The 26251-nt window shown below is 45.2% G+C and overlaps 1 protein-coding gene across 1 annotated transcript in view; it reads left to right on the top strand.

The window, feature by feature from the left end:
- LOC148380932 (cadherin-12-like) overlaps positions 1 to 26251 on the top strand; it is a 50452-nt gene that overhangs the window by 19133 nt on the left and 5068 nt on the right. Inside the window, exons 3-9 of the mRNA XM_088363662.1 lie at positions 2864 to 3158; positions 5396 to 5515; positions 7868 to 8035; positions 9782 to 9969; positions 19890 to 20143; positions 22879 to 23015; positions 25871 to 25992. Of these exons, the coding sequence (XP_088219788.1) occupies positions 2864 to 3158; positions 5396 to 5515; positions 7868 to 8035; positions 9782 to 9969; positions 19890 to 20143; positions 22879 to 23015; positions 25871 to 25992 (1284 nt within the window). The remainder of the gene's footprint in view (positions 1 to 2863; positions 3159 to 5395; positions 5516 to 7867; positions 8036 to 9781; positions 9970 to 19889; positions 20144 to 22878; positions 23016 to 25870; positions 25993 to 26251) is intronic.

The following is a 26251-nucleotide window of genomic DNA, read 5'->3' as shown; positions in this document are numbered from 1 at the left end:
GAGCTTTCTCGCCGCCTCATAGTAGCGCGCTTGCTGCTTCGTCGCGGCTAGCTAGCGTCGAGAGATAAACAAACAAGCATATCGGGTGTAGCTTTATCTCAATCGATTTAATTCACGCAAGTTAATTGGATCTACGGCCCGATAAAGTATAACATGATGTATTACAGTCTATGGTTATTTGCATATAAACAGTACAATTTAGTTTTCAATGCACGTATATTTAAAGAATGCCATTGGCAAGATTTGAGCTGCAAAGCTCCAAAGTGTCAAGCAGAAATGCAAATCGCCTGTCCATATGCTTGGAAGACGGCGTACGCAAAGAACCTCGGGTAGTGAGCACACGCTGTCTCAAAAAAGATTATTACCTAAACACACATAGCAGCTAGTTGTGGCGAATTCCCACTTCGCAAAACAACACAAATCAAATGGATTCCATGTTTTCCCTGATCGCATTTCTTAAGATGAACATTTGATTCCACAGAGTTGAAACCTAGGGCCTTTCAGACCTTGTGGAAGGAAAGCTGATTGGTCAAGCTTCCCAAGCGCGTTCCTTCGAGGTGCGCCGTATAATCCCAGTAGCAGAAATCCAATTACTGCATTTTCGACAAGGCCTGCTCACGTTCTGCACCCAAATCAGTCAAATTAATCAATATGCAACCTTTGTGCATCGCAGATGAGAGGCGCAGCTTGGTGCACATCATCCGAGTGTAGCTCGGCACACTACGATCGGGAACTCCATTAATATGGATATCACGCTTCAAATTCATATTGCTGGAGCATGGAAAGTATTTTGTGCATGCAAGTGATGGCAGAAAAGTTTTTCCATGCAGGATGTGTATTGCGGGAAATGTGCGTATTAATGGCGGGCATACACATTTCCGACTATTTCTGAAAATACATTAGGGAGCAAAGCATTCTGAATTAACAATGGAGCTAATTTTCATACCGTATTTTCCGCACTATAAGGCGCACCTAAAAACCTCCAATTATCTCAAAAGCCGAAAGTGCGCCTTATATATGGACCAATATGGATTTGTGGATGAGGACTAATTTATTAAAGTAAGCTTTACGTGTTTATTTTGTGTGTTGTGTGATATTAACGTTTGAGCAATGTTGAGTTATTGATATATTGTTATTGTTTTCACTATTTCGAGTGTTACTATATTATGATTGCATTAACGTTTGAGCAACGTTGAGTTATTTATTCTATGCGCTTTATAATCCGGTGCGCCTTATATATGGACAAAGTTTTAAAATGGGACATTAATTGAAGGTGCGCCTTATAATCCGGTGCGCCTTATAGTGCGGAAAATACGGTAATCCCGCCTCGTTCCAGGTGCGTTTACTGATGTGTCCGCTGCATGCGCCACATGCACAGATCGACACACACTTTGTTGTTGGTGGTTTTGTTGTTGTTGACACATTTCTCTTCAGAAACCTCTGTCGTCATGGTTACAAAAGCCCTTTGGCACCTGTTGAATGTTGAATCATGAAAAGATTATCCCAAAAATAGGATCAAATAAAGATTATGTTTTGACGAGTTGTACTTTTTATTTGTTTGTGCAATGCAAACCTGCAAATTGGCTCATGGCACTGAATCAGAATGCAAATGATGAAATAAAAAAAAAAATAGAAGCGCTTGTCACCTCATTAAATTTGTTCACACAAAATGGTAAAGCTTGTCATGAACGAGAAAGGGGGGAAATGCCATTAATTTAAACAACGGAAATCAAGTGTATCAAATAATTCGTTAATTGGCACATAGCAGAGAAACATAATTGAAGACGAATACAAAAAGAAATAATGATTTTATATTCATTATGCAGGGGAAAAAAAAAAAAAAAGTCTATTCGGTGTTGGCTACAATTTGTCCCGCTTAGACAAATCAACAGAACACCGTGCGAGTGTGTGTGTGTGTCCGTGTGGCCTTCATGTTTCTCACGTTTTTCTCAATTGTGGAGAAAATCACCTCTTTGCCTTGTCCCACAACTCATTGCTGAGATTTCTCATTTTTGTTTCTGATTCTGACACTGCTGGCTGCTTATATTTGTGTACATCCTGTTTTTATTTATAAACACTCATTAGCAGCCTCAACGCTGTCCACAAAGTCTTACCAATGTGATATTTATCTTTCCTTTTCACGGGGTTTTTCACTCTTGTGTCCTCTCCCGCCAAATTGCACAAGACTGAGCAGATGTTTGCGCTTTTTCTTAGTTTGATTGTAAACTCACTGAGAGAACGTAAATTAGCACGGCGGAGTTTGCAACAGTCCGTCTGTGGGATTTGCAACCCGCCGCGGGCAAAGTGCTTTCATGTAACTATTAGCATCTGCGGCGGCCGAGTCCGAGCCAAGAAACACCAAACAATAAGTGGGGATGCTAAATGAAGCGACAACAGCTTGGCAAATTTGTAAACTCCCTCGCGGGTACGTCTCTACAATCTGCTCAGTGCCCTGCAAGCAACGATGTGTTTTATTCAAAACATACAAACCTGCTAGTTTTCAGGAGAGCACCCGGAAGCAAAGACATCAGCTAGCGTCGTTAGCGGGGTGTTCGTTACCGCAGTCCGTTAGCTAGAAAGTCGTTCCTGTTAGCGACGAAATGTGCTTTGCACCAACTCGTGAATAGAATCAGGTCTTAATCTCGACGTGTATTATTTAGGAGCGAGTCATCCTCATTAGTCAAGGGAACATTGTGACAGTGAAATCATTTGGCTTTTCTCTTGACGGCTTGTGTCTTTGAGTTTCTCTCCGTTGTCCCAGACCAGTCGCATCCGCTGACAGCTCATCCCCGCCCCGAGTTCTCATTGCTTCATGATCTGTGTCAGTGTTTGCGCTCAGCCAACCTTTTTTTTTGTCTCGCAGCTTCACACGGACCTGGATCAGGGCGACAGCGTGGTTAAATACACGCTCTCGGGCGAAGGGGCCGGCTCCATTTTTACCATCGACCAAACCACGGGGGACATTCACGCCTTACGGAGTCTGGACCGTGAGGAGAAGCCTTACTATACGCTACGGGCGCAGGCCGTGGACCTCAACAGCAACAAGCCTCTGGAGCCCGAGTCGGAGTTTGTGATTAAAGTACAAGACATCAACGACAACGAGCCCAAGTTCTTGGAGGGGCCGTATCGGGCCACGGTTCCCGAGATGTCACCCGTGGGTAAGACTGCACATGCCACCAAAATTTGTTTTATGGCCTGCTTGTAGTGACTTAACACGAAACTAAAGAAGCTCTGAGGTCACAAAGTTCGAAATATTTTCCGTAAAACCTTTCAAGGCAGATGTCAAGGTGACATGTTGTCTCATACATTTCAAGTTGTAGCTGTCACAAAGGATCAGAATCTGTCATGTTCGCCGAGGCTACCTGATCCAGAGACTCGACTCGACACAAAACGAGCAGACAGAATTGTTGCGCGAGAAAAAGTGACGAGCGTTCGCAATTAGTGCAACATCAGTGAGCTGCCTGGTGTTGATGAGCTATAAATGCCACGTACTTGTTGATAGCTTTCAGAAAGAACACGTAGGTTATTTCCCTCTCTTTTCTATTCGGAGTTTACCGAGTCCAATTTAAGCAGAGCCGCCGTTCACCTTCACGGCTCATGTGGAATCCCGTTTGTAATTGTACAAGTGAAATCGTCCCCAAGGTCGCCGAAGCCCCCGGGGAGGGCGAGATCGCAGGGACTCTGAATAAATCATTTCCTTGTTTTGAAGGAAAACGTAACCTCGAGAAAATTCACAATGGCCTCGAGAAGTCCGCTTTCTACCTGTTGACTTCTGCTGAGTCAGTCCGTACCGACCCAGAGCTGTCGTATTCCTTCCCGAGTTCCGCCGTCCCGAGGGGCCGCCGAATCTTTGACAACGCCGACAAAGTCAATGCATGCTAAACATGACACATCTGCAGAGTCGGCCGAAAAGTTGAGTGGATTTATGATGTCGCCGGAGTTCCCTGTAGCGATAACAAGACAGACACTTACACTTACAAAGATGGATGTCATAGAGATGAGACGGTCTGGAAAACGGGTTTCAAACCAGGGCGAAGCTTTCAGATAAATATAACGACATTGAGTTGGTCCAGAAAATGGCAGGTGAGCTCCAAGCCGCCATCTCACTGGCCCTGCGGACTCCTGACATTTGAGAGAAAGCGGGAGAGGCGGCTATTCGCGACCAATCCCCGAGAGACTCGATCGAGGTAACTCGCCGGAAGAAGACTTCCACTCTGCCAGAATGGCATCGACGCCCTCAGAGCGGGAACAATTCAAATAAATAAATAAAATGAAAACAACACATGCCGCAAGTGTTGTCGCCGTGGCAACAGCGCTCTGGATAACAATATGATCGACAGACGGCTAATTAGCTGAAACTGATTTTCCGCACAAACATGTCTGATGGATTTTGCCTTCCTGTTATCAACAAGATTTGATAATTGATTGATTTACAAGACACATTTAAAACTCCGGGGAGTTTTTCCACGCTCGGCTGGAGTCGGCAAGAAACGATGAGTCGTTAAATGATCAGCTCGTTATAGGATGCTCATTAAATGTTTTTTTTTGTCGTTGATGAATTCGGGATCCACGTATAGAAAAACACAACGCAATCTGCGTGTCACTTGGACATTAAGAGGCGGTCATTGCGGTTGCCACGGTAACACTGCATCACGCTGTGCTATTAAACTCGTCTGTCACTGGTGGCCGACGCGTGGGCGAGGTGTCGGAGTGGACCGTCGCATTGACCCTAATTGCCGCTTAAGTGTGACATTTAAATGAGGCGACGCCATCCATGTGTTTGTACCGTATTTATTATTTTTTTTTTACCGGTTTTAACCTCCCCATACTGTTCGTCATTTTTATCTGTGCTCTCTCACCTCGCTCAGGACCGTTGGCGGCCTCCGGCGGATCCATTCTATTTAAAGATGTGCAAACACGGGAACCGCTGAGGACTTTGGACGTCCTCTGCTCGCGTTTTCATGTCTCTGCACGATCAGTGTCTTTTTCGGCCTCAACGTTTTAAAGCCGCTATACCACCCGTCGCAAAAGTAGAACGGTATTTCTCAATTGTGTTCACTGATTGTAATTTTCCAGCATGCAACGCAACGATCAATTTGGCAGCATCCATATGTTTGCCATGATAAAAGAATTAAAACATTGCTTATTTTTAATTGAAAAGCCATGCTACATAATGACTAATGCTGTTAGGCAAGGTGGATCCGACATAATTACGCTGCTTGGACGACTGCCATGCTAACGACATTGGCAAGCGTGGCTCTCTATTTTTTTGTCCTCTTATTTAATAAACCAGGGGGCTTGAACTGCTCCCTGTGTTTGATATTTGGCAAGTTTGTTCTTTTCTATTTTCTCCAGGTAAACCAATAATGTCAGGGTTGTGTGTTTGTTTGCGTAGGGACGTACGTGACGCAGGTAACAGCCACCGACGCCGATGATCCGACATACGGAAACAGCGCCAGGGTGGTGTACAGCATCCTGCATGGACAGCCCTACTTTTCCGTGGACCCCAAAACTGGTAATTCTGACACACTGGTATTGAGGGATCGTGGAGGCTACCCAAAACAGCCACTAATAAAACTAAAAAATACAATAGTGGCAGTAGCTGGTGCTATAAAGCGGCACTTCAACACTTCGGCATCATAAAAAAGGGCTTTGCTCAATATATTTTGTTATTGTGTTCAAACTAAATTTGATGCAAGTACTAGAGCAAGGTTGTCAAATTTATTTTTGTCGCAGTTGCATCGTAGTCATAGTTTCCTTCAGTGGGCCATTATGACTGGCATCACCTTATATTGTTTATAATATTGGCTGCACAACAAACTGATCAATAACTAGTTTTGAAATCAGAGTAGTACAAAATGTTGAAATATTTAAAAAATTATAATGGTACTATAAATCACTAGTAATATCTCTATTTTTTAAAAGTGGACTTAATTTTTTTATTAGTGAAAATAATAATGTGAAATAGTGAAATATTTAAAAAATAATAATGGTAATAAAAATCGCTCGTAATATCTCTATTTTTTAAAAGTGGACTTAATTTTTTTATTAGTGAAAATAATAATGTGAAATAGTGAAATATTTAAAAAATAATAATGGTAATAAAAATCGCTAGTAATATCTCTATTTTTTAAAAGTGGACTTAATTTTTTTATTAGTGAAAATAATAATGTGAAATAGTGAAATATTTAGAAAATAATAATGGTAATAAAAATTGCTAGTAATATCTCTATTTTTTAAAAGTGGACTTAATTTTTTATTAATAAATTCGATGCACAATTTGTCTACGTGGGCCACATAAAAATGATATGGTGGGCCGTATTTGGCTTAAATGTTGAAATATTTTTAAAAAATGAATGGTAGTAAATTAATGGTAATAAAAATTGCTATTAATATCTCTATTTTTTGAAAGTGGACTAAATTCTTCATTTAGTACTGACACATAAACTCGATTGTCTACGTGGGCCACATAAAATGATGTGGTGGGCCGTATCTGCCCCCCCGGGCCTTGAGTTTGACACCTAGAGGTATTGAAGCTCATGAATACTGCTATGGGACGGAATACAAGTGCAATGTCACCTCCTTAATTACTGGTGTAGAGGCACGTGTCAGCACCCTGGCAGCATCCGGATGTTTCCATTCAACGTCTCGTGATTTTTACCGGCTGGCTGCTGACTAGCTAATAACTGTTTACGGCCGGCATTTGAAAATGACCAAACATAATTATGCATGGTGAAACATTAGCGCTGTTATTTATTTTGTTGTTTCTGCTCATGCTCCACCGAAGTCAATGCAGCAGAACGGTGGTAAAAGCTTCTGCACTGGCGGCAAAGGGGGGGCAGTTTTTTATTTGCCCTAAATTTAAGAGGGAATTCGATTTTTTTTGCCTCATTTTTGTCAACCATACTTCAAAATACTAAAGAATTATAGCACATTTAATGTTCACTTTTGAAACCTCTTGAAATTTCTCAATGTTTCCATGGGGGCAGCGCTAGGGTGTTGCGACTAGGCGAGCGGCTCCAAATGATCTTCAATCTTTCTTTGCGCAGGATTGACGCCATCTGCAAAAATAGAGCCCAATATGTAAATGAACCCAATTGTGACAGCAACACTCAGCAAAATTCACAACAGATCACATTTTCCCAGAAATGGCAGATTTAATGTTATTTAATTTCACACTTCATGGGTATGCACGCACTCCAGACACACTATGACTTGTATACATGCTATTAAAAAGTCATAAGATGTCAACAGTCTTTGAAAGGACACTTTTGCCGACAGCGGGACAGTGCGTAATCACATCTCTTCATGCATATCACCACGACGGACGACAGGTGGAAGGTGTGACCACTCGCAGTCGAGCACCTGCTGAGACGGGATGACAAAACAGCGGCAACTCCAAACACAAATCACGCTGCGAGAATAAATGTTCTCCCAGCTGGGTGTCCATCTATCTGCGGAAAACACTCCTAAAAAATCAGCAAACAAACAATCGACACGCAGGAGGGGAGCCCAACGGTGTGAACGGTGCGAACAAAAATCACCATTACGCCTTACAAAGGGCTTGAAAAACATGTTTGGAAAATTGGACTTTGTAAAACAAAACTAAAATCTCACCAAGAATAAATAAAGCCTTGCAAGCCTGACAAAGCAAACATGGTGAAGCAGCATTTGGCTCTTCTGCTGCATGCGAAAAGGTGCAGCAAAAAGGCCGCGTGATCTTAAAAGCGAATCACGGCAAATTAAAAAATTTATCAAGCGATCGCCATCGCTGTTCCTCGAGTGCAGACGCGTCTTCATATGACTCCCTGCTGTTGTCCGCCTACGTTGACATTTGTGCCCGTGGGCCGTTTGTGCTATGCCACAGGCGTGATCAAGACGGCCTTGCCCAACATGGACCGAGAGGTGAAGGAGCAGTACCAGGTGCTAATCCAGGCTAAGGACATGGGGGGCCAACTGGGAGGGCTGGCCGGGACCACCGTGGTCAACATCTCCCTCAGCGACGTCAACGACAACCCGCCTAGGTTCTCCAAAAGTAAGTGTTTTTCACTTCAAACTTCTTAGCTTCACTTCACTCCAATCACTTCAAATCATTGTCGTTTTTTTCAACGTTGGTCCAAATGATGTACCGTATTTTTCGGACTATAAGGCGCACCTGACTATAAGGCGCGCCTTCAATGAATGGCCCATTTTAAAACTTTGTCCTTATATAAGGCGCACTGGACTATAAGGCGCACCATTAATGCATCATGTCGGATTTTTAATCCAAATCAAATCGTTCTCCATTTTATCTTTTTTATTCCAACTTCTGACGCAACAAATTACTTTATAATCACAAAATAATGATCCATAGTCTTTTTGATTCATGATTCATAGTCTTCAGCGGGCCACTTATGATTGATTTCATGACACAATGCTTCGGGCCGGTTTAAATTTAGGAATTTGCTCCATATATAAGGTGCACCGGACTATAAGACGCACTGTCGGCTTTTGAGGAAATTTTAGGTTTTTAGATGCGCCTTATAGTCCGGAAAATACGGTCTACATTGTTTTCGGTGGGTGGACCAAAATGTCTACAAATAAGCAAAGATTTGGAGCAGTGGATTCAAGTTAAAGACACGTCATCGGAAACTTGTCATTTGAAGCGGATGGAGCACTCTGTCATCACTCAAACACTGACTTCATTCCGCCCTTTGGGAGTCGCTTCATCAATCAGTCAGTCTCATAAAATTTGTTTGCGTGCCTGCGATTTTATGCCAGATACATTTCCTGATGCAATGTTTAAGGGAAGCAATCTATCGCACGACACTTGACGAATCAATGAAGTGACAGCACAAAACACAACATACAAAGTTGAACGAAATCACTAATTGTTTGTGTAATGTTTCATTTCTAAATAATTGCACTCTTTAATATTGTACTTTATGAAAACAAACAGTTTAAATGACTAAGTGGAATACAATGTAAATAATTCCTACTTGTGGTGTGACCACCAGGGGGCGGAATAATTGAGTCATACAGTAATGAGTCGTTCTTTGCAGAGGATGAAGAAAATACACCTATCGTTGTCCAAATATTTGTAACACCCCGTATAAACCCGGACTGGACGCAACCTCCGAGCAGATGCTCAAAAACGTGTTAGCTTGGACATTTCCACCACCGTGGAAACGTGATTGCACAGTTTGTCACGATGGCGCACAAAAGGTCGACTTGTTTTCGCATGGCTGCGTCGACAAGGTCCGGTAAATAAAGCTCGTCGGCCAGCCGTTGTTTTTGCTCGTGGAACATCCTTCTATATTTAGATTGCAGCTTGCGCTCAGGGGGCTGACTCACACATTCCGGCACGAGTGTAGAACTTTACTTTTTTTATGAATTTGCCTCTCTCAATCAGCAGGTCAGAGTGGGTTGACAATGAAAAGAAATCATTTTATGGAAAGTTACTGACGTGCGATTTTTGTGCTGTGGCCCACGGCAGCGGCAAGGCTCCGTAGCGAGCCCTGGAATGTAAATAGAGCCGAGTTGCGGAAAGCAAAAGTAGATATTTCCATAATTCTGTCACGGCACAAAGGTTGGCGTCACGTGCCGATGCTTCTGTACTCGGCTGAAGATGTTTCAAGTCCTCACAAGAGCTGATGACAGCTTAGCCCGAGAGAGAGTTCTACTTTTGCCTTGAGATGATGGCTTCTTGCAGCAAATGTTTCTTGAAGCGAAGAAAACGACACCTTTTCCACCTATGTTGCGATCTTCTCAAAATGTCCTCACTTGCTTTGTTCCTTTTCAGGTTTTTTCCACTTGCGCGTTCCCGAATCTTCGGCAGTGGGCTCGGCGGTGGGCAGAATCAAGGCCCACGACTTGGACGTGGGCAGGAACGCCGAAGTGGAGTACACCATCGTGCCGGGCGATGGGGGCGCCATGTTTGACATCACCACCAATGCGCACAATCAAGATGGCGTCATTATTCTCAAGCGGGTGAGTAGCCCGCCCACAAAAACGCGCAACATTTGGATTTGGGTTTCATGGGGGGGTCGACTTGAACTTCATCTCCCACTCTAGTAAAAAAAAAAAATTTAGTGGTAGAAAGCCGCCCTAAAATGAGTCCACGCTTCTCGGATGAAAGTAAGGACGGGTGCGAGGGGACACCCCAGCGAGGGTCCTCGGTGACCCCTGAACCTCAGCTTGCGACCCTGCATGTCGGCGTCCCGAGTGCGCCGGTGAGCCCTCGGCGTGTAGCGGCTCATCCGGTGGGCCATATGTTCTGCCGGCTAAGTTGATTAAGACTCCCAAAGGTCGGCTTTGATCCGCACTGCAATTTATTTCCGACATGAACCCACGGCATCAGCGGGGCCGCCATTTTGCTCGGCCAACTTTGTAGCAAAACGTTAGAGGAATTAATTACGTCGGGATAAAGCCTTCGAGGTCTATCATCTCCCGTTTGAACAAAAGAAGACGTTACGGGCCCGCACTAAAATTAGGGAGCAAAATGGAGCAGCCGCTCGGCATATATTAAAACACGATAAGACATGTGAGTTATTAACTTTGGCCTATATGATTCGGGAAGCTTCAAATGAGCTCACCTAACATTGCGAGCCAAAACATAAAAGAGTCAACGTATGCGACGAATTTCTTGATGCGATTTGGAGACCCCTTGTGGCCATAAAACGCATCAACAGTATTCCCTGACTTGTGAACATTACCGCGCCATCCATCATGTCCAAATTCACTCAAGTCAAATAACGCGGCGTCGCTTCCCGCGGGTTCCGTCTTATTTCTCCTCGGATGCGGGGGTGCGAGGCCGTTTCATGAGCGCCACTTTGTTGCTTTTAAGCAAATACTATTTTGAAGAATCTTCACTTTTATTATTGCGGATGCAATCATGTTCTACAAGCAGAATATCAATATCGTTAGCTCGCCTTGCTAATGTTGCACGTACAATGCTAAGCAACACAATTGATTCTGCCTTCGCCAGACGACAGTCCAAATGAATACGTGGGTCGTTTGGGCCCACGCGCACCCCCTCACACCCCCTCCCCTCTGTGTGTGTGTGTTTAACACAAGTGCTACTATTCTCCGTTCTACTCACAAATACAGAATTGCTCGCCCTGCACCTGCGTGCTCGCTCACTAAATGTGCTTGCTTACCCCGCCACTGCACCCACGCACCTCTTTGGACAGTCCAAATTCAATTTGTTGGCGCTCACTTTGAGCTTGAATGGAAATGAAAGGACGAAAAGTGTCACATCACGACTAATAGCAGCGGCTGCTAAACTCGCTTTTGTCAGGAAGGGAAGGGGAAGATTTTTGGAACAGGTTAATGCAGATTGTTAATAAAATGTTAATACTGTTGCCTTGGAAAAATTAAAAAGAGAAAGGACCAGGCTTTAATTTTGAATAAGGATGAGCACAAATCTCTTGGTTGCTTGTTGAATGGTTCATTTGAATAGAAGCTGCAGTTTGCATAAACGTGACACTCGCTTGCTTAGCGTTAGCTTAGGGAAAATCTCCTAATCTCGATTTCTTATGAACATTGCCGATTTATACCGGGGATTCTCAACATATATTTCACTAACATACATTTACAGTGATCCCTCGCTACTTTTTGTTTATCGCGGCTTCACTACATCGCAGATTTTTTTTCCAAATTAAAAAAAACTTTTAAAAGTCAAAATAAAACTTCTAAATTGAAGAAACATGTCTAACCTTTAGGATAATGTAGTATTGCTCCAAATATTCATTTACATTACTTTAGAAGTCCGTTTTTTAACACGATCGTGAATTAGCATCTTTCCGCGAACTCGTTAGCTTGCCCAGTACTTCTTGTTGGTGACCGTACTTCGTGGATTTCGCTTATCGCGGGTGGTTTTTGGAACCGATTATCCGCGATAAACGAGGGATTACCGTACTTACGTTTAATGACCCTCAAAAGATTCAGATCCAATTTGGATTCAACTTTTCCAATGGCTAACAAACAACTCAGATTTTTTGCGGACAGCTCTCACTTTCACTTTCAAATATGCAATTTGCAGCCTTTGCATACCTCGGGGAGGAGGATTGTTCATGTGAGAAAGTTAAATGTGCCTGGCATAGAGTAGAACGCCATGGCTCTATTTTTAGCACAAAAGGTGGTCTCGATCCTTTTTGATCCCCGCCACAAGATTCGCACAGGCAGTAATTGACAGTCGTACGCTACGTGATGTTATTGTTGTCGGCAGCTTCAAAGTGTGCAGCTAAGTCAATTTGAACAAGGGAAGTGAGGACGACGCGTCGGAGGCATGTGCCTCCTGCTGCAAAAATAACAAAGCATGGCAAAGGCCGGCAGCCAGCCAAAGAGGCAACTGCTGCTCTCACACATAGTAAGTCAGAGTAAGCGACAGCCTCCATCAAAGTCCGCGAAAGGCGGGTGAGGAGTGATGAAGACAATGGATGAAGGTATGAGGGAGCTGAGGATAAAGCCTTCATGAGCTACTTGCTGTGTTCTGACCCGCCCACTCCATTGTCTTATTCGGGATTGCTGCAATCTCCCTAGAGAGCAATCCTTCTCCTGCTCTCTTTTCCTCCCTCGTTTGACTTTCCGCACACACACACACACACACACACGCAACCTCATTGTACACAGCCGAGTTTGGCAGAAGCCAAATTAGAGAGTGAGGAAGGTTGGCTATGATAAGAGGATCAGGCTGAGTAATGGGTTCAAAGGATGATCATTGCTTTCCCAGACTGGCGAGGAAAAAAAAAAAAACAGGCGTGAAGGGGCCTCGCTGCATCCCATCTGCTAAACATAAGATTACGTGAGACAATAGGTAAATCCGCCAAAGAATTCCCGGGCAGGCGTGCGGACCGATGACACGCGGTACGACGAAGGACACGTTGACAAACAAGAGCCTCGGGTCGCCTCGCCGAAAATGGCTTCCTCTCCGATTAAACGTGGCGTTTGTGCCTCCGCTTGTTTATTTACCTTCTCCCGGCAGACGGAGGAAAGCGAGCGCCATGCAAATCTGCTGGAGCCAGCCTCGGGGGCTGAACCTGAATTGTTTGAAGACGCCATGTGTGGTATCATATTTGGCTTCCTAGTTTGAAGTCCCGTGCGGTTCTCTCGGAACGGGTGTCGAAGTAGGTCGAGTCCTGGCAATACGGTTTTGGACAAAACCGAAGACAGCTATGCATAGTTTTTTTTTTGCATAAGGGTCTGAAGCAGCTTTGGTGTTGCCATGGTGATGCTGATGTTAATGCTGATGCTGAGCGGGGGTTCTATTTTGGGGTTTCTCATATGTCAGCCCACCTGCATTGAAATCTAGCCTGTAATTATCTGAGCAGCGTGCATAAAATGGCTCCCCAAAGCAAGAATCCGTTTTTGTATTCCGAATCGGTCGACTCGGTGGAAGTCACCGATGCGACTTGCTGCAATCTCTCGCCGGTGCAAAGAAAGTCTCCATCGAGATTATCGTAACGAATCGAAAGGTGGCTTGAAAGCTTTCAAATGGAATCAAGCTAAGCCCAAAGCAAATCTGTCTAATGTCCCGACACAGAAAGCGCTAGTATCGCTTGCTAAATGTTTCATTTGTCCAAATGCTTTTCGGGATGTCCCAAATCCTAAACCAATAAAAAGGGAAAGTACAAAACCAATAAAATTGAGAGGGGTAAACTCGCCTTAATCTCCAAACGGGGACAAATCCTCACCGATGAGAAAAAGCAGGACTCACTGGAGTGAAAATACGTTTTTATGGGGAAAGTCTTGTGATGCAGATTCATGCCACTTGAAGATCATTTGTGCATTTGAAGGACAAAACGTGGGGAGTGCTTCCTCCTCGTTGGAGCGAGAACATGGTAGCCTGCGTTCGGATTTCAGGACGCCGCTGAAACTTTAGCCTTCCCGCTCAAAATACTTACAAAAATAGAAGTGTGTAGTCAACATTCTGCTGGAATCAAATCGTCTGATGTCGGCATTTTCATTTTTTAGCGCATAAAAACCATCAATGTCCTGCGGATGGATGGATTGGGAATAAAATGACGGAAATTACGAGTTGTTTCTCGTCGTTTGCTCTGTTCGTACACACGCACAGATGTTCGTGGGCCCGGTGGCGAAAACGACTCCGGCTATTGATCTCGGATGAGCTCCGTTTAAGCTTCTCCAGTCAAAGCAATCGACAGGATTGAGGCAAGAAGCCTTTTCATCCTCCCTGCCATTAATTAAGGACTTCATTTTACTAAAGCATCTCATCAGCTTGGTCCACTTCCTCCATCATAAATGTGATTGAAGACGGGAGCGAAATGAAGCTGCCTTTCACTTTCTGTCATGAAATGATCCAGCACTGGGAATTGAGGCCGCCCGCCGAAGTGCTAATAAAACCAATCCGCGACCTCAACTGCGTCAAGCCACTTGGATAGCATCATTCAAAATCAATACGGTCCGAGATGGAACCGTAACCCCGACAGAATTTGACATTTCCATTGGGCTGAGCGGTGGAAAGGAAACTGCACAAATCTGATAAGGAGGATCCAGATCATTTATGCAGGAAGGATATTGCACATTGAAAATCAATAGCGCACTAACAGAAAAATATTCTCGGACAGCATGGCGATGTTCAAAATTGATACGGGCGGATAAAAAGTAGCTTGCTCACATCTCAGCCGGGTCCCTAAAAATTAATCGGGCCGTAATGCCCGAAATATACAAAGTGCTCGACTGCTGCCAGTTAGTGACACCCGATAGCGGACGAAGCTGATCCGCTGGCAAGCGAGCGCCGGCGGCTCGCCCACACACCCGACTGGGAATTAATCCATTGATTGCAGCACTGAAGACTTCAGTGGGCAGCGAGGCTGGCTATTCTGGCACTGAGAGGAAATACCTCCGGGCGGTAGCCAGTTTTGAAAAAAAAAATAATGATAAATATAACATCTCACTAGGTGAGCGTGTAGGAAGTGTTTTGAATCTTTGTTCAAGGGATTCCCGACGGTCCGATTCATTCGGGCGGTCGATCTGAATTGGTGAAAATGTACATTGATGCCCCCCCCCCAATTGCAGAATTTGGTAGACATGTCTGTCATGAGTAAACCCACAAAAATGGCTTGAAGTCTGCCTTTTGGTTACAAGGTGAGAAAAATTTGGGTATTTCAAGCCAATTTGAAAATGTAAACCCCCGGGAGACAGTTTCTCTTGGAAGCATCACTTTTGGCATGAATGTCTCTCATGAGTAAAAATTCCCAAGAAGCCTGGAAAGTTTTGTGTTTAAAGCCTTTCGGCATATCGTGGCCACTTCCTGGTAAAAGTTTCTTGGACTCCTACCAAGTTTGAGCAGGTTGTACTTGTGATGCTAAATTGGCAAATCTTTGTTTCCACCGCATATGAATGGATGGATTCACTTTCAAACGCAAAACCCAAAAGACATTTATCTGGTCCTGAGGACTTTATATCGGAGTGTCATGGGAGTCCACTTGTTATTGTTGTTTCTGCGTCTTATTCTAAAATGGCTTCCTCCCGGAAAGCTGTGCAAAATCATAAGCGGCGGCATCAGGAGTGAGTCAGAAGTTGCTCCAAAAAAAAAAACAGTGGCCACTGGCAAGCGCTCAGAATGGTCCGGAGCGGAGCGATGGAGGCAAGCGAGGACACAAAGCGATGTGATTGATGGCAGCACAATAAAGTGAGCACCCCCCCTCCCCTTTGTCTCTTTGGGCCATGTAATCTTTTCTCTCCTGTTGACGAGCTTATTGAACGCAGCCCGCTGCCGACGGCGCACTCGGCCCAAAAGAAATCTCTGCTGCGACTTGACTCGTCGAAAACACTCTCCATTTACTTTGACGCTAGCAACTGCTGTTTTCCACCGCGGAAATGACATCTGATGCTCTTTACGGCCTCTCAGTTTTCCCATTTTCAAGGCTTGCTATTGACTTCTAACTACAGCGAAAGCTCCTCCATCACGGCTTTTTTATTTTTTGTCACGTACCACTCACCGTTTGAAACATGAAAATCTTGCCTCGCAAGAGCTTGTTAAGGCCCGAGGTCATACTGGCACACTTTAGGCTCTGTTCTAGTTTTGGCACTCTTCAAAAGATCAGCTCCTGACTCATCGGCGGTATCACCTGTCATAATTTGCCGACTTAAATAGAGCCGAGTGACTCCACTGGTGAGTCACCCGGTCTTAAAAATGCAAACGGTTGGTTTTTGCTCTTCCACACGGGAATCATTTGTTCCGCTCTGACAAAGAACTGCACTCCACAAACGTACTGTACTATTTATTACTATTTGGAGGCTGCATTATTTCACAGGCATCGAAGAGTCGGAATTTAAAAGCTCGCATTTCAGAGACCGACCAAATTCTGGCGATAGTTATGCAAGAAGACGACGAGTGTGGATCGCGAATGCTACGCTAAAGCCAAGGTTATCCCTTGCTAAGACTTTAATTTGGGCGAATCTGGTCGTAACGAGAAAAGCAGAGCAAATTTGGCTCCTCGTAGGACAGCTGCTGACCTCGTCCATCTAAAATGCCAACTTGAAGAGGTCCCGTTATCAGCGGGACCGCAAGCACCTCCATCAAAATCCGCCGAGATGTTTTGTCAGCGCCGTCGTCATTCAATTAGTTTGTTATCTTAGCTTTGAGCCAATGGCAAGCTCACGTGTTGTTAATGATTTCAGCGTGTCTTTGTAAATACATAACAGTGAGCCTAAGCAGATTTAACGCCGGCGCCGCACGGCTGACAGATTCAATATTTTCCGCTGTTTTTCTGCCACTCTTTAATCTCCTGGCGTAACACCTTTAGTGCGGCATTGCAAACAAATGGAATCAGCCTGCTTGTGATTTGGAACGATGCCGACTCCCCCCCCCTACGGGCCTGGCATCATCCCCTATCGCCCCCACCTACTTATTATAATGACTGGTGTAGGTGCGAGGAGAACATTCGATATTCTGAAGCGAATTCCTCTTTTGCGCTCACGTGGATTTCGTGGAATTCGCTTTTTCGGTCACAATGAAAGCTGATTCCGGACTGTGTTCTGATTTGCTTTCCGATTCTTGACTGATGTTTTGGCGCTGTGTACCGCCCAGTACCTGCCAAAGGCCTTGACGAGCTCACGGTCCACATCAAGCACCGTTGGCTTTCTTTTGTGGAGCACCAGGATGCTCCATTCGGCATCGGTGGCGGTGCACTGAAGGTGCACATTTGCATATCAAAGGGTGTGAGGAACATGTCTGGAATTTCAAGCGACTTCTGTTGCCACACGAGCAAAACGAAAAGCGGAAGGACGCGCTTCCTTGCACCGTAACGAGAGGCTTGGAAAGCCGAGCGCAGGTGCGCCTCCGCCGCCTCGCGGCCAATCACGTAAAAGTAGGTCAACCTCCACGAAAAAAAAAAAGTCAGAGAATGACTTCATGGGATATTTCCCTCATGACCTCGGTATCTATGCGATTCTTTGCAGTTAGCTCTTCTTGTTAATTCGAGGCTCAGTCTCGCCCCCTACTGGGCGTGTGTGTTACTCCTGCTAAAGTTAGCCATCCACCAGCACATAACAACCCCACCCCAATCGCTTTTCAATCGAATCCGGCCTTGTTTGTCCAGATGGCTAGCTGCGCTTTCTTTGGCGATGAGCGAGCAGAAGGCAAAGGTAGCGCTGATCTTCACGTGCAAAAGGGAGCTTCACACTGAGAAGCTTTTTCTCTCCTTTAGCTAATGACGCCCATGTATCACGAGACGCCTAATGAGGCCGAGTGCGCAGCCCCCCGCTGGTCGACCACCCGGCGCCGCCGCCCCTCATCCACCTGGGCATGGGCTTGATTGCAGTATCAGTCACTCAACATAGACTCCCAAGAAAATAGAGCGCCTTCCTGGGGAGGAAAAATAACTTTCCCACATTGATAGTAAGGCTCAGTTCTCTCGTGGCCCTGTTTGTTTGTTTTTTTTTAAGAATTATTAACCAATGTAAAGTGCTATCTTTAAAAATACCCAGTATGCCGTTTCTCCTTTTTTTAAATCAGATAAAAATGCTTGTGTAGATGCTAGTATAATTAACACGTCAAATAAATAATAAAACAAGACATTTATTCATTTCAAAATGTGTGTACCGTATTTTTCGGACTATCAGGTGCACTTAAAAACCTAAAATGTTCTCACAAGCCGACAGTGCGCCTTATAGTCCGGTGTGCCTTATATATGGACCAAATTCCTAAATTTAAACTGGCCCGAAGCATTGTGTCATGAAATCAATCATAAGTGGCCCGCTGAAGACCATGAATTATGAATCAAAAAGACTATGGATCATTACTTTGTGATTATAAAGTAATCTGTTGCGTCTGAAGTTGAAATAAAAAAGATAAAATGGAGAATGATTTGATTTGGATTAAAAATCTGACATGATGCATTCATGGTGCGCCTTATAGTCCGGTGAGCCTTATATAAGGACAAAGTTTTAAAATGGGCCATTCATTGAAGGTGCACCTTATAGTCCAGTGCACTTTATAGTCCGGAAAATACGGTAATATGCCATTTCTGCTTTATCAAATCAGATAATAATGCTTGTGAAGATGCTAGTATAATTAACACGTCCAATAAATAATCAAACGAGACATTTACAATTTCTGGAGAATTTCAAAATGTGTGTAGTTTTATTTTCCCCTTGCTGCATACAAGCCTTCCTTTCCCATTTCCGTCGAGCTACAGCGCTAGCGTCGTGAACCCTCGTAACCACACAGCACGTGCTTGCTCTTGCACTTTAATGAGCAGCCAGTCAAGTCATCAGCGCAAAAAGCACTCAAGGAGCACATTTGGTCGACACGGAGGCGTTGGACCTCGGCTCGCTTTAGTAGCACTTTGACCCGCCTCGAAACAGATCCCCGACGCACCCGGACCAAATGTTCAATCTCTTCTAGCTGATTTCAGCCACGTGCCGCGGGATACGCGTCCGGTCGTTTGAGGCCTTCTAGCCGGCGCTTTAAATGGCGTCCGCGACTTGTGAAGTGACAAGCGAGGCTGTCGTTGGAGAAGGACAGAGTGTTCTTCCTGATGCATTTCCCCAGTGCGACTGCAAGTGCCCGCAGCGCTTGCACCTGCTGCGCTGTAATCAAACCAATCAAGCTAGCTGATGGTCAGTGATTGCTTTTAGATTGGCAGGCTTCGCCGTGTCTTTTCCCCCATCGCAGCCCACCCACCTTCTCCTCCAGTCCTTTAATGGACACCTGCTCCGGCAGAACAGAAGACCCCTGTAAAATCAACAAGACAGATGACTCAGAGAACATTCCAGCATCTTCAGGGTTTCACCTCCAGGAAATGTAATTTAGCTTATTTTTAAAATCTCATTTTAAAATGCTCATTCGTTGAGATCAGATCTTGGCGAAGCAGCATTTTCGTCACAATTTGGTTTTTCTGAGACAGCTTCATGACTTAAAACCTCGTGACCTAAAATATAGTTTGGTTGTCCTGCTCTGTTAAAAAGTAAGATGACAGATGTGTTTGAAATCTCTTCTCCAAGCTAGTTTGTGTGGGAGGTCGCGCAAAAAAGGTTTCACCTCCCCCTCATTGAAAAGCTCTTTGGCCCTTTTTCCAAACAAGCTGCCAGAAAGAGAAATCCGCCATCCCGGGTGGGACACGCCGCTCGCTGCCAAGGTGCCGCCCTCCTCGTTAGTTCATTCGAAGTACAGGCGGCGTCAACGTGTCTCGTGCGGCTGCGGGGCCGACGGAGCGTGACGGCGGCGAGCCTCGGCCCGGCGTGGGCGGTCTCACATGAGAGGGCAGCAGACGGGCGCGGGTGAGAACCGACGTGTCACCGCTGTCAAGACGTTGCTCACGATGTCAAGTGTGCGCGCTCGTCCGCTCGCCTTTGACTAATTGACCCCGAGTTGACGTCTCGGAAGCTCCCGCAAGGACAAAGACGAGAAATGCTCATCAACTTCTTTTGCTTCTTTTCAGCCGCTGGACTATGAGAGCAAGAAGGCGTACACCTTCAAGGTGGACGCCTCCAACGCTCATCTGGACCCCAGATTCCAAACCTTCGGGGCCTTCAAAGACACGGCGACGGTGAAGATTAACGTCCTGGATGTGGACGAGCCCCCGGTGTTCAATAAGGCCGCCTACGTGATGGACGTGTACGAGGACACACCGGCGGGCACCATCATCGGAGCCGTGACGGCTCAGGATTTGGATGCCGGCAGCAGTCCAGTCAGGTGAAGTTCAACAAAGTTCCTTTTCCCACGCCCGGTACGGCGTGAAGGATTGCCATTGTTGCCATGGTTACAAACGAGAACCAACCACTCGGGAGGAATTTGCTTCTTTAAGATCATTAACGGAAATCGTTGCAGCAGTAAAACGATGGATGCTATTATAAAAACAAAAATGATAAAACAATAAAGGGACTTTAAGACTGAGTTTACTAATTGGGGCTCGAAACTGGTTTCTAAATTAAGGAAGAAAAGATCAAATGAGAAAAAATTGAAACACAAAAACCGCATAAGAATTAGGGCTGCAACTACTTTAATAATCGATTAATCAATTCTGTATTTACTGATGAGAAGCTGAAATTGCGAACACCTGGATGCTTTGGAATTAAGACGCATCGAGATAATTACCGATTAATTTGATAATAGATGAGTTGTCGATTCATTGACTAATCGTCGCTCGTGCTCAAAGGCAATTTTTATAAGCCAGAACTTTTCCAGCCTGTGCAAACAACGAACATTGACAAACAGTTGAAATTCAATTATTTCCAATTACCAGAGTAAATGTAATCAAAGCACTCGGGCCTCCTAATGAAGTACTCGGCTGATTGGAGAACACAATGCGGCTTCTCTTCACCGGACCGAGTATCTTTTTCCCGTGCTGCCTGATTGAAGCCTTTGCGTCTTTGCATCTGCTCGGCCATGACTGCCGCCCTTGTTCATCAGCGGAGGACTCGGGAACAATCGATCAATCAATGTCGTCTCGGCATCACAATCACATCGGCTCTGAACTTGTCGCGACCTCGTCAGAGTGACGACTTTAAGAAAGGGCCTCGACGTTCCTGCGCCAGTTAGCTTTCCTGTCATACACGATGAGTTTTTCCAGACACTTCCAACCTATAAAGTATATTCATTTATATATACCGTATTTTCCACACTATAAGGCCCACCGGATTATAAGGTGCACCTTCAATGAATGGCCCATTTTAAAACTTTGTTCATATATAAGACGCACCCGATTATAAGGCGCATAGAATAAATAACTCAAACGTTAATGCAATCACAATATAGTAACATTCAAAATAGTGAAAACAATAACAATATATCAATAACTCATCGTTGCACAACACACAAAATAAACACGTAAAGATTACTTTAATAAATTAGTCCTCATCTACGAATCCATATTGGTCCATATATAAGGCGCACCGGATTATAAGGCGCAATGTCGGCTTTTGAGAAAATTGGAGGTTTTTAAGTGCGCCTTATAGTGCGGAAAATACGGTACATATTTTTATGAATACAACTACGCTTATGCGTACGTCCCTCGAACAATGCAGTGAACACATTGAGCGGCCAAAAAGAAAAGGATGGCAGGTCCAATCCTCAAGGGCAAAATATCGGCAAAACATCAACTTCCCTCCACTCAAGTTGCCCCGAAGACGACGCTTTTTTTGCTCACGCAATCACACTGTGTTATTTGTTGCGGCTTTCCAGACATAAAAATAACTCTCGGCCCAAAGTGGATTACAGCGCGTGAGACAGGCAAGCAGCGCTACGAATAAAAAACACTGCCCACCGCCGCGATAGCATCTTAATAGAAGCTCAAGTCTTGTACTCGAGTCTCGCTCTCCCCCCGGTAATTACCGGGGGAGACGTTTAAACATCAGCTGCCCGTTATGGATGTGACACGAGTCGCTAAACTCGCCGTGCCCTCGCGTTTCGCCCCACCCCACGGTCTTGCCTCGACCATCGACGGCCCTTAAAAATGGATGAGGAGCCTTTTGTTCTTCAAGTCTATTAACCTGCCGAGACCGCTCGCAACCAGACGCGCTGTCGGAGCGTGACGGACAAAAACGATGTTTCCAATGAATATTTGATCATCGGACTAAACAAAACAAAAGTCCGGAACTGACATTTGGTGAACCAATGAAAAACCTCCAACAAAGTACAGTACTTTTTTGTATAACTGCACTTTGTCTGCATTTTAATTATTCACTGGGACTTCCTGAAGTAAAAAATAAAAAAAACAATGGAGAGTTGTGTCTTCGACGGAGAGGCGAGTGCGCTTTTAGCCGTGCGTGTGTCCGTGGAGACAAAAGACCGTCATGAATGTTGAATGACGTTCCGCTTCGAAGGAGCTTTTCTGCCTTCAAACACTCGCCACCCAAAGAATATAATAAAATAAAATAATTGATCACATCCAACAAGTTGCCGCGACTGCCGTTCAATTCTTCCCCAGCTTAAAAAGAAACAACAGGCTTAAATCAAACAAAATTGAATCCGGGCAAAAGTGGTAAACCATTTTGCCAGAAGTGCTTCTGTCATCATTCTCTCATCTTGTGAACACGAGGCAGCCCTCCCCTCCTCCTCCCCCTCCCCCCTCCGTCCATCCACTCTGACACTCAGTGGGGAAGACGAAACGAAAATGTACTGCTGAATATGAATGAGGGGATCGAGTAAGTGGCCAAGAACCCAAGTCAGGATGGTGACATAGTCAGGCGCTCCTCACAAAGTCCAGCCTGGCCTCTGAAGAGAAATAACAAATAGAGGCCAGGCGCCCGAGCGTAGTCCCCTGCGCCGCTAAAGTCCAACATGAGCAGGCTATGATCAATATTTGAATAGCCTCCGAGTTATGGATAAAAAAGATGGCGAGCCTGTCCGTCCGTCGAGAAACATGAGAACAGCATTCCCCGCATTGACAGCCGGTGGGGGAGGAGAAACTAACTTTGTCGCTGTCCCAGGTACTCCATCGACTGGAGGAGCGACCCGGACGGCTATTTTGACATCGACCCGGTGGAGGGAACCATCTCCACCAATGAGATGCTGGACAGGGAGAGCGTGGCCTGGCACAACATCTCCATCGTGGCCACCAAGCTGAGTGAGTACAATAAATGCTGACTCAGCAAAGTGCCATTTCCAAACGGACGTCTGTGCTTCTTATTTAATGAGCACAGCGAGCGATTTGGGAAAATCAAAAAATTTTTATTTTTGCCGCAGGCGACTTCGTTGCGGCCTTTACAGATTGAACACTTTTACTACTGTCAATATTCAATCGTGTTTTTTTTTTTTTTTTCACGCAAAGCTTTATGGGCCGTGATAAAGCGCGATGGCGTCTCCTGGGGCTCGCTTGACTTCAGTTTTTATTTTTTTTTCCTGGCCACCTCACCCGCAATTCAAACTTCAGCGAATTTCACGGCAGAATAATGGCGGGCAGAGCTGCGGCTTTAAGACGCGCCATCAGGCTAATTATGTTTTTTTTTAATGATTATTCAATGGAAGGACGTCCGTCAAATTTGCAAATAAATAAGCAAATCCATCGTCATCAAGTCCTCATTCCGTTAAGAAGCGTCAAAGTCATTATCCCGAGGCAGGCCGGCGCTCAATCAAAATTACCCACGCCGTATACTCATTAAGGCTCACTCGCCTCTCGTCAGTTCCGTTGCCTTGGAAACGGACTTTGCCCGCTTCCTAGCAAGGTCACGCTTGGGATGCACGGCGGGACTGCTCCGGCTATTTGCCCGACCTGAGCGACTCAAACCTTACCTTACATTTCAATCTCCAAAGATCATTGAGGTCTTTTTCAAGACGACACCGGCAAAAAACAGTTTTTGTCATGTTCAGGTCTTTGTGGTTCCCTGGCCTGGCGCCTCTTTAAAGACTTCTTTGAAATTTAGCTGTCAACTGCGCTGAAGGCGAAGCGTCACGTCTCGAGGGAACGTCGAGTTTCCTTTCTGCTTGATCCTCGCCCACCTGCACCTCGCTGGCGCTCTTATCTGGCTTCCGCACGGCAGCCTCGGTTGTTTCTTAAGAGCAGGAGTGACACGTGGTCAGGCTGCCAGCGGAAAATAACGGCGGCGTACCGACAGCGATAGCCGCTTCTCGTCCGACTCTGGAGAAGAAATACGGTCTTGACCTTGACTGGCTTTTGGCTGGCGGTTGAGCTCAAAGCGGATGGATACTCGTTTTTTTTACCGTGTCGTGTTATTCCCCGTGCGGCGTTGTCGCTTCTTAGATGTCGCAATTTAGTCCTGCGCAAAGAAAGCTTCCTGCGAGGAGGCCACCAAGTCCCACGACCTTTGGCCCTTTGACAAATTGGTGAATCATCCTCAGAGTAAAAGGCCAAAATGAATTTCTTTCTCAAACGGTACTGCGGCCATTTTCTGGTTTTGAGTTGAGGAGATTAATTTAGACAAAAGTAATCCTTTGTCGCCTACTCACTAGCCAGTTGAAGAGAGTTGAGGAGCCTCATTCAGACAAATGTAGTGCTTTACCACCCACTGTGTTGTGGCACGGAGAGGCAACTTCCAGGCTTGTTTGCAGAATGTTAATTAAACTGTCAGATATTCCAAACGTGGCCCTGTAATTCCAAAAAGTCATCGGGAAGCATCTGTGATTGCTCCGTTGTAGATCACGTTCGCTTTTGCCTCTCTGGCCACAAGCGAGCAAAAGAAGGACAGGCGCTCTGGCTCTCTCCCAGGAGATTTGCTCCGCCTGCCGCCTCAGTCATGCAGCAAAATGAGAGCGCCATCTGCAGCTCTCCAGAGACACGGCGGCAGAAGGCGCCCCGGAGACGAGCCTGGCCGTCCTGACGGCCGGGAAGAACCGCCTCGCCCACGGGAACGGTTCCGCTCGGAGGCTCAAGTGTCATCCGCTTGGCGCTATTTCTTTCCAATTCCATCTTTTATGCTGCCAGCCGGATTTTATTGCTTTGAGCTTGACTGAGTTGTCGTCAAATCATGTCTACGCTTTCTCAAACTCCGAAAATATTTGAAAAAATCACACGCCGCACCATCAAAACTGAATACACAGAAAGCAGTTGGAGTTCACCTCGCCCGCCATATCATAAAAGTCTCCATTATATTACAAAATCTGATATTTACAATTTAAAAGAGTTCCTACCATTGAGAAATAGTAAGCAATTGAGGTCCCCCCAAAAAATTACCTCTAATTGACTCCAAGTCAACATTGTTTTCTAATTTGTCATCCTTGCAGTGCACTCCAAAAGCTTTGAGGAGCGTCGTATTCAAGCAAGTTTAATTTAAAACTAACTGATTAGCAATAGAAAAGCTTGACTGGCCTCCAAGGAGTTCTGATTCATAAAAACAACTAGAGCATGTGTTATGAGGCTCAGGGGGGCACCGGAGGATTGTGGTGCAGTTGTGCCACCTGGTGGTTGGAATGTGCCAGGCAGGATTACTGGCTTGGATTGGAGTCATAAAAACATTCATTAAAAAAAAAAAAAACAGTTTTAGAGGTAAAAGAAGATTTGGAGGTCTCCAAAGTATGCAGGACCTCGGCAGTTTCCCGACAAATCCCGAGTGACTTGTCGCACGGGAAGATTGCTTTTGGCATCAAGGTCAAAGGCGGGTTACTAAGCGAGCCCAGGTCTCGCATCTCAAATCCCTTCGGGACGACTCGGCGAGAGCCCCCGACCTCAATCCCGCTGGCTCCCCATCCCCACCTAAGTAAGCGGAGAAAAGCCTATTCCCACATCAAATCCGTAAAGTTTACCTTCCCGGGGCTCTTGTATGAAAAGAACATTTCCTCGGCGCACTGATGGAAGGCTGTGTGTGTGTGTGTGTGTGTGTTTGCTTCCATTAACCTGTGTACCTCAGGTGTTGCAACCATCCAGGCTGCATTTCCTCAGCTCTCCACACGATGTCACTACCACCTCCACCTCCTCCTCCTCCTCTTGCATGCAATTTCTGAAGATGTCTGTCTTCGCCCACGCAGATAGTCCGGTTCTGACCAGCCGGGTGGCCGTCTCCGTCCACGTGTTGGACATTAACGAGTTCCCGCCTGAACTCGCCAGCCCCTACGAGAGCTTTGTGTGCGAAAACGCCAAAATGGGACAGGTACGTCGCATACTCCAATCTTGAGTATTATTTATTTTGTCTAATCATAATTCAGCCCCAGTGCTGCTTTTTCAACCTCATTTGGAAGTTATATTTGCAATGAAAATCATTTTTGAACCAATAAATAATTTAAATAAATAAATGAAGATGATAATAAATAATTTTCAAAATAATAAATAATTTCAAGCAACTCTGCTCAGAGTGGCGTTTCATTTCAATTATTTTTTTTTCTCTTGATGTGACATTTTTGACAAGTAGT

The sequence above is a fragment of the Syngnathus floridae genome, chromosome 20, assembly GCF_059516105.1.
Source record: "Syngnathus floridae isolate MCC-2025c chromosome 20, RoL_Sflo_1.0, whole genome shotgun sequence".
NCBI classification, from domain to species: Eukaryota; Metazoa; Chordata; class Actinopteri; order Syngnathiformes; family Syngnathidae; genus Syngnathus; species Syngnathus floridae.
This window is presented reverse-complemented; position numbering and strand designations above follow the sequence as displayed.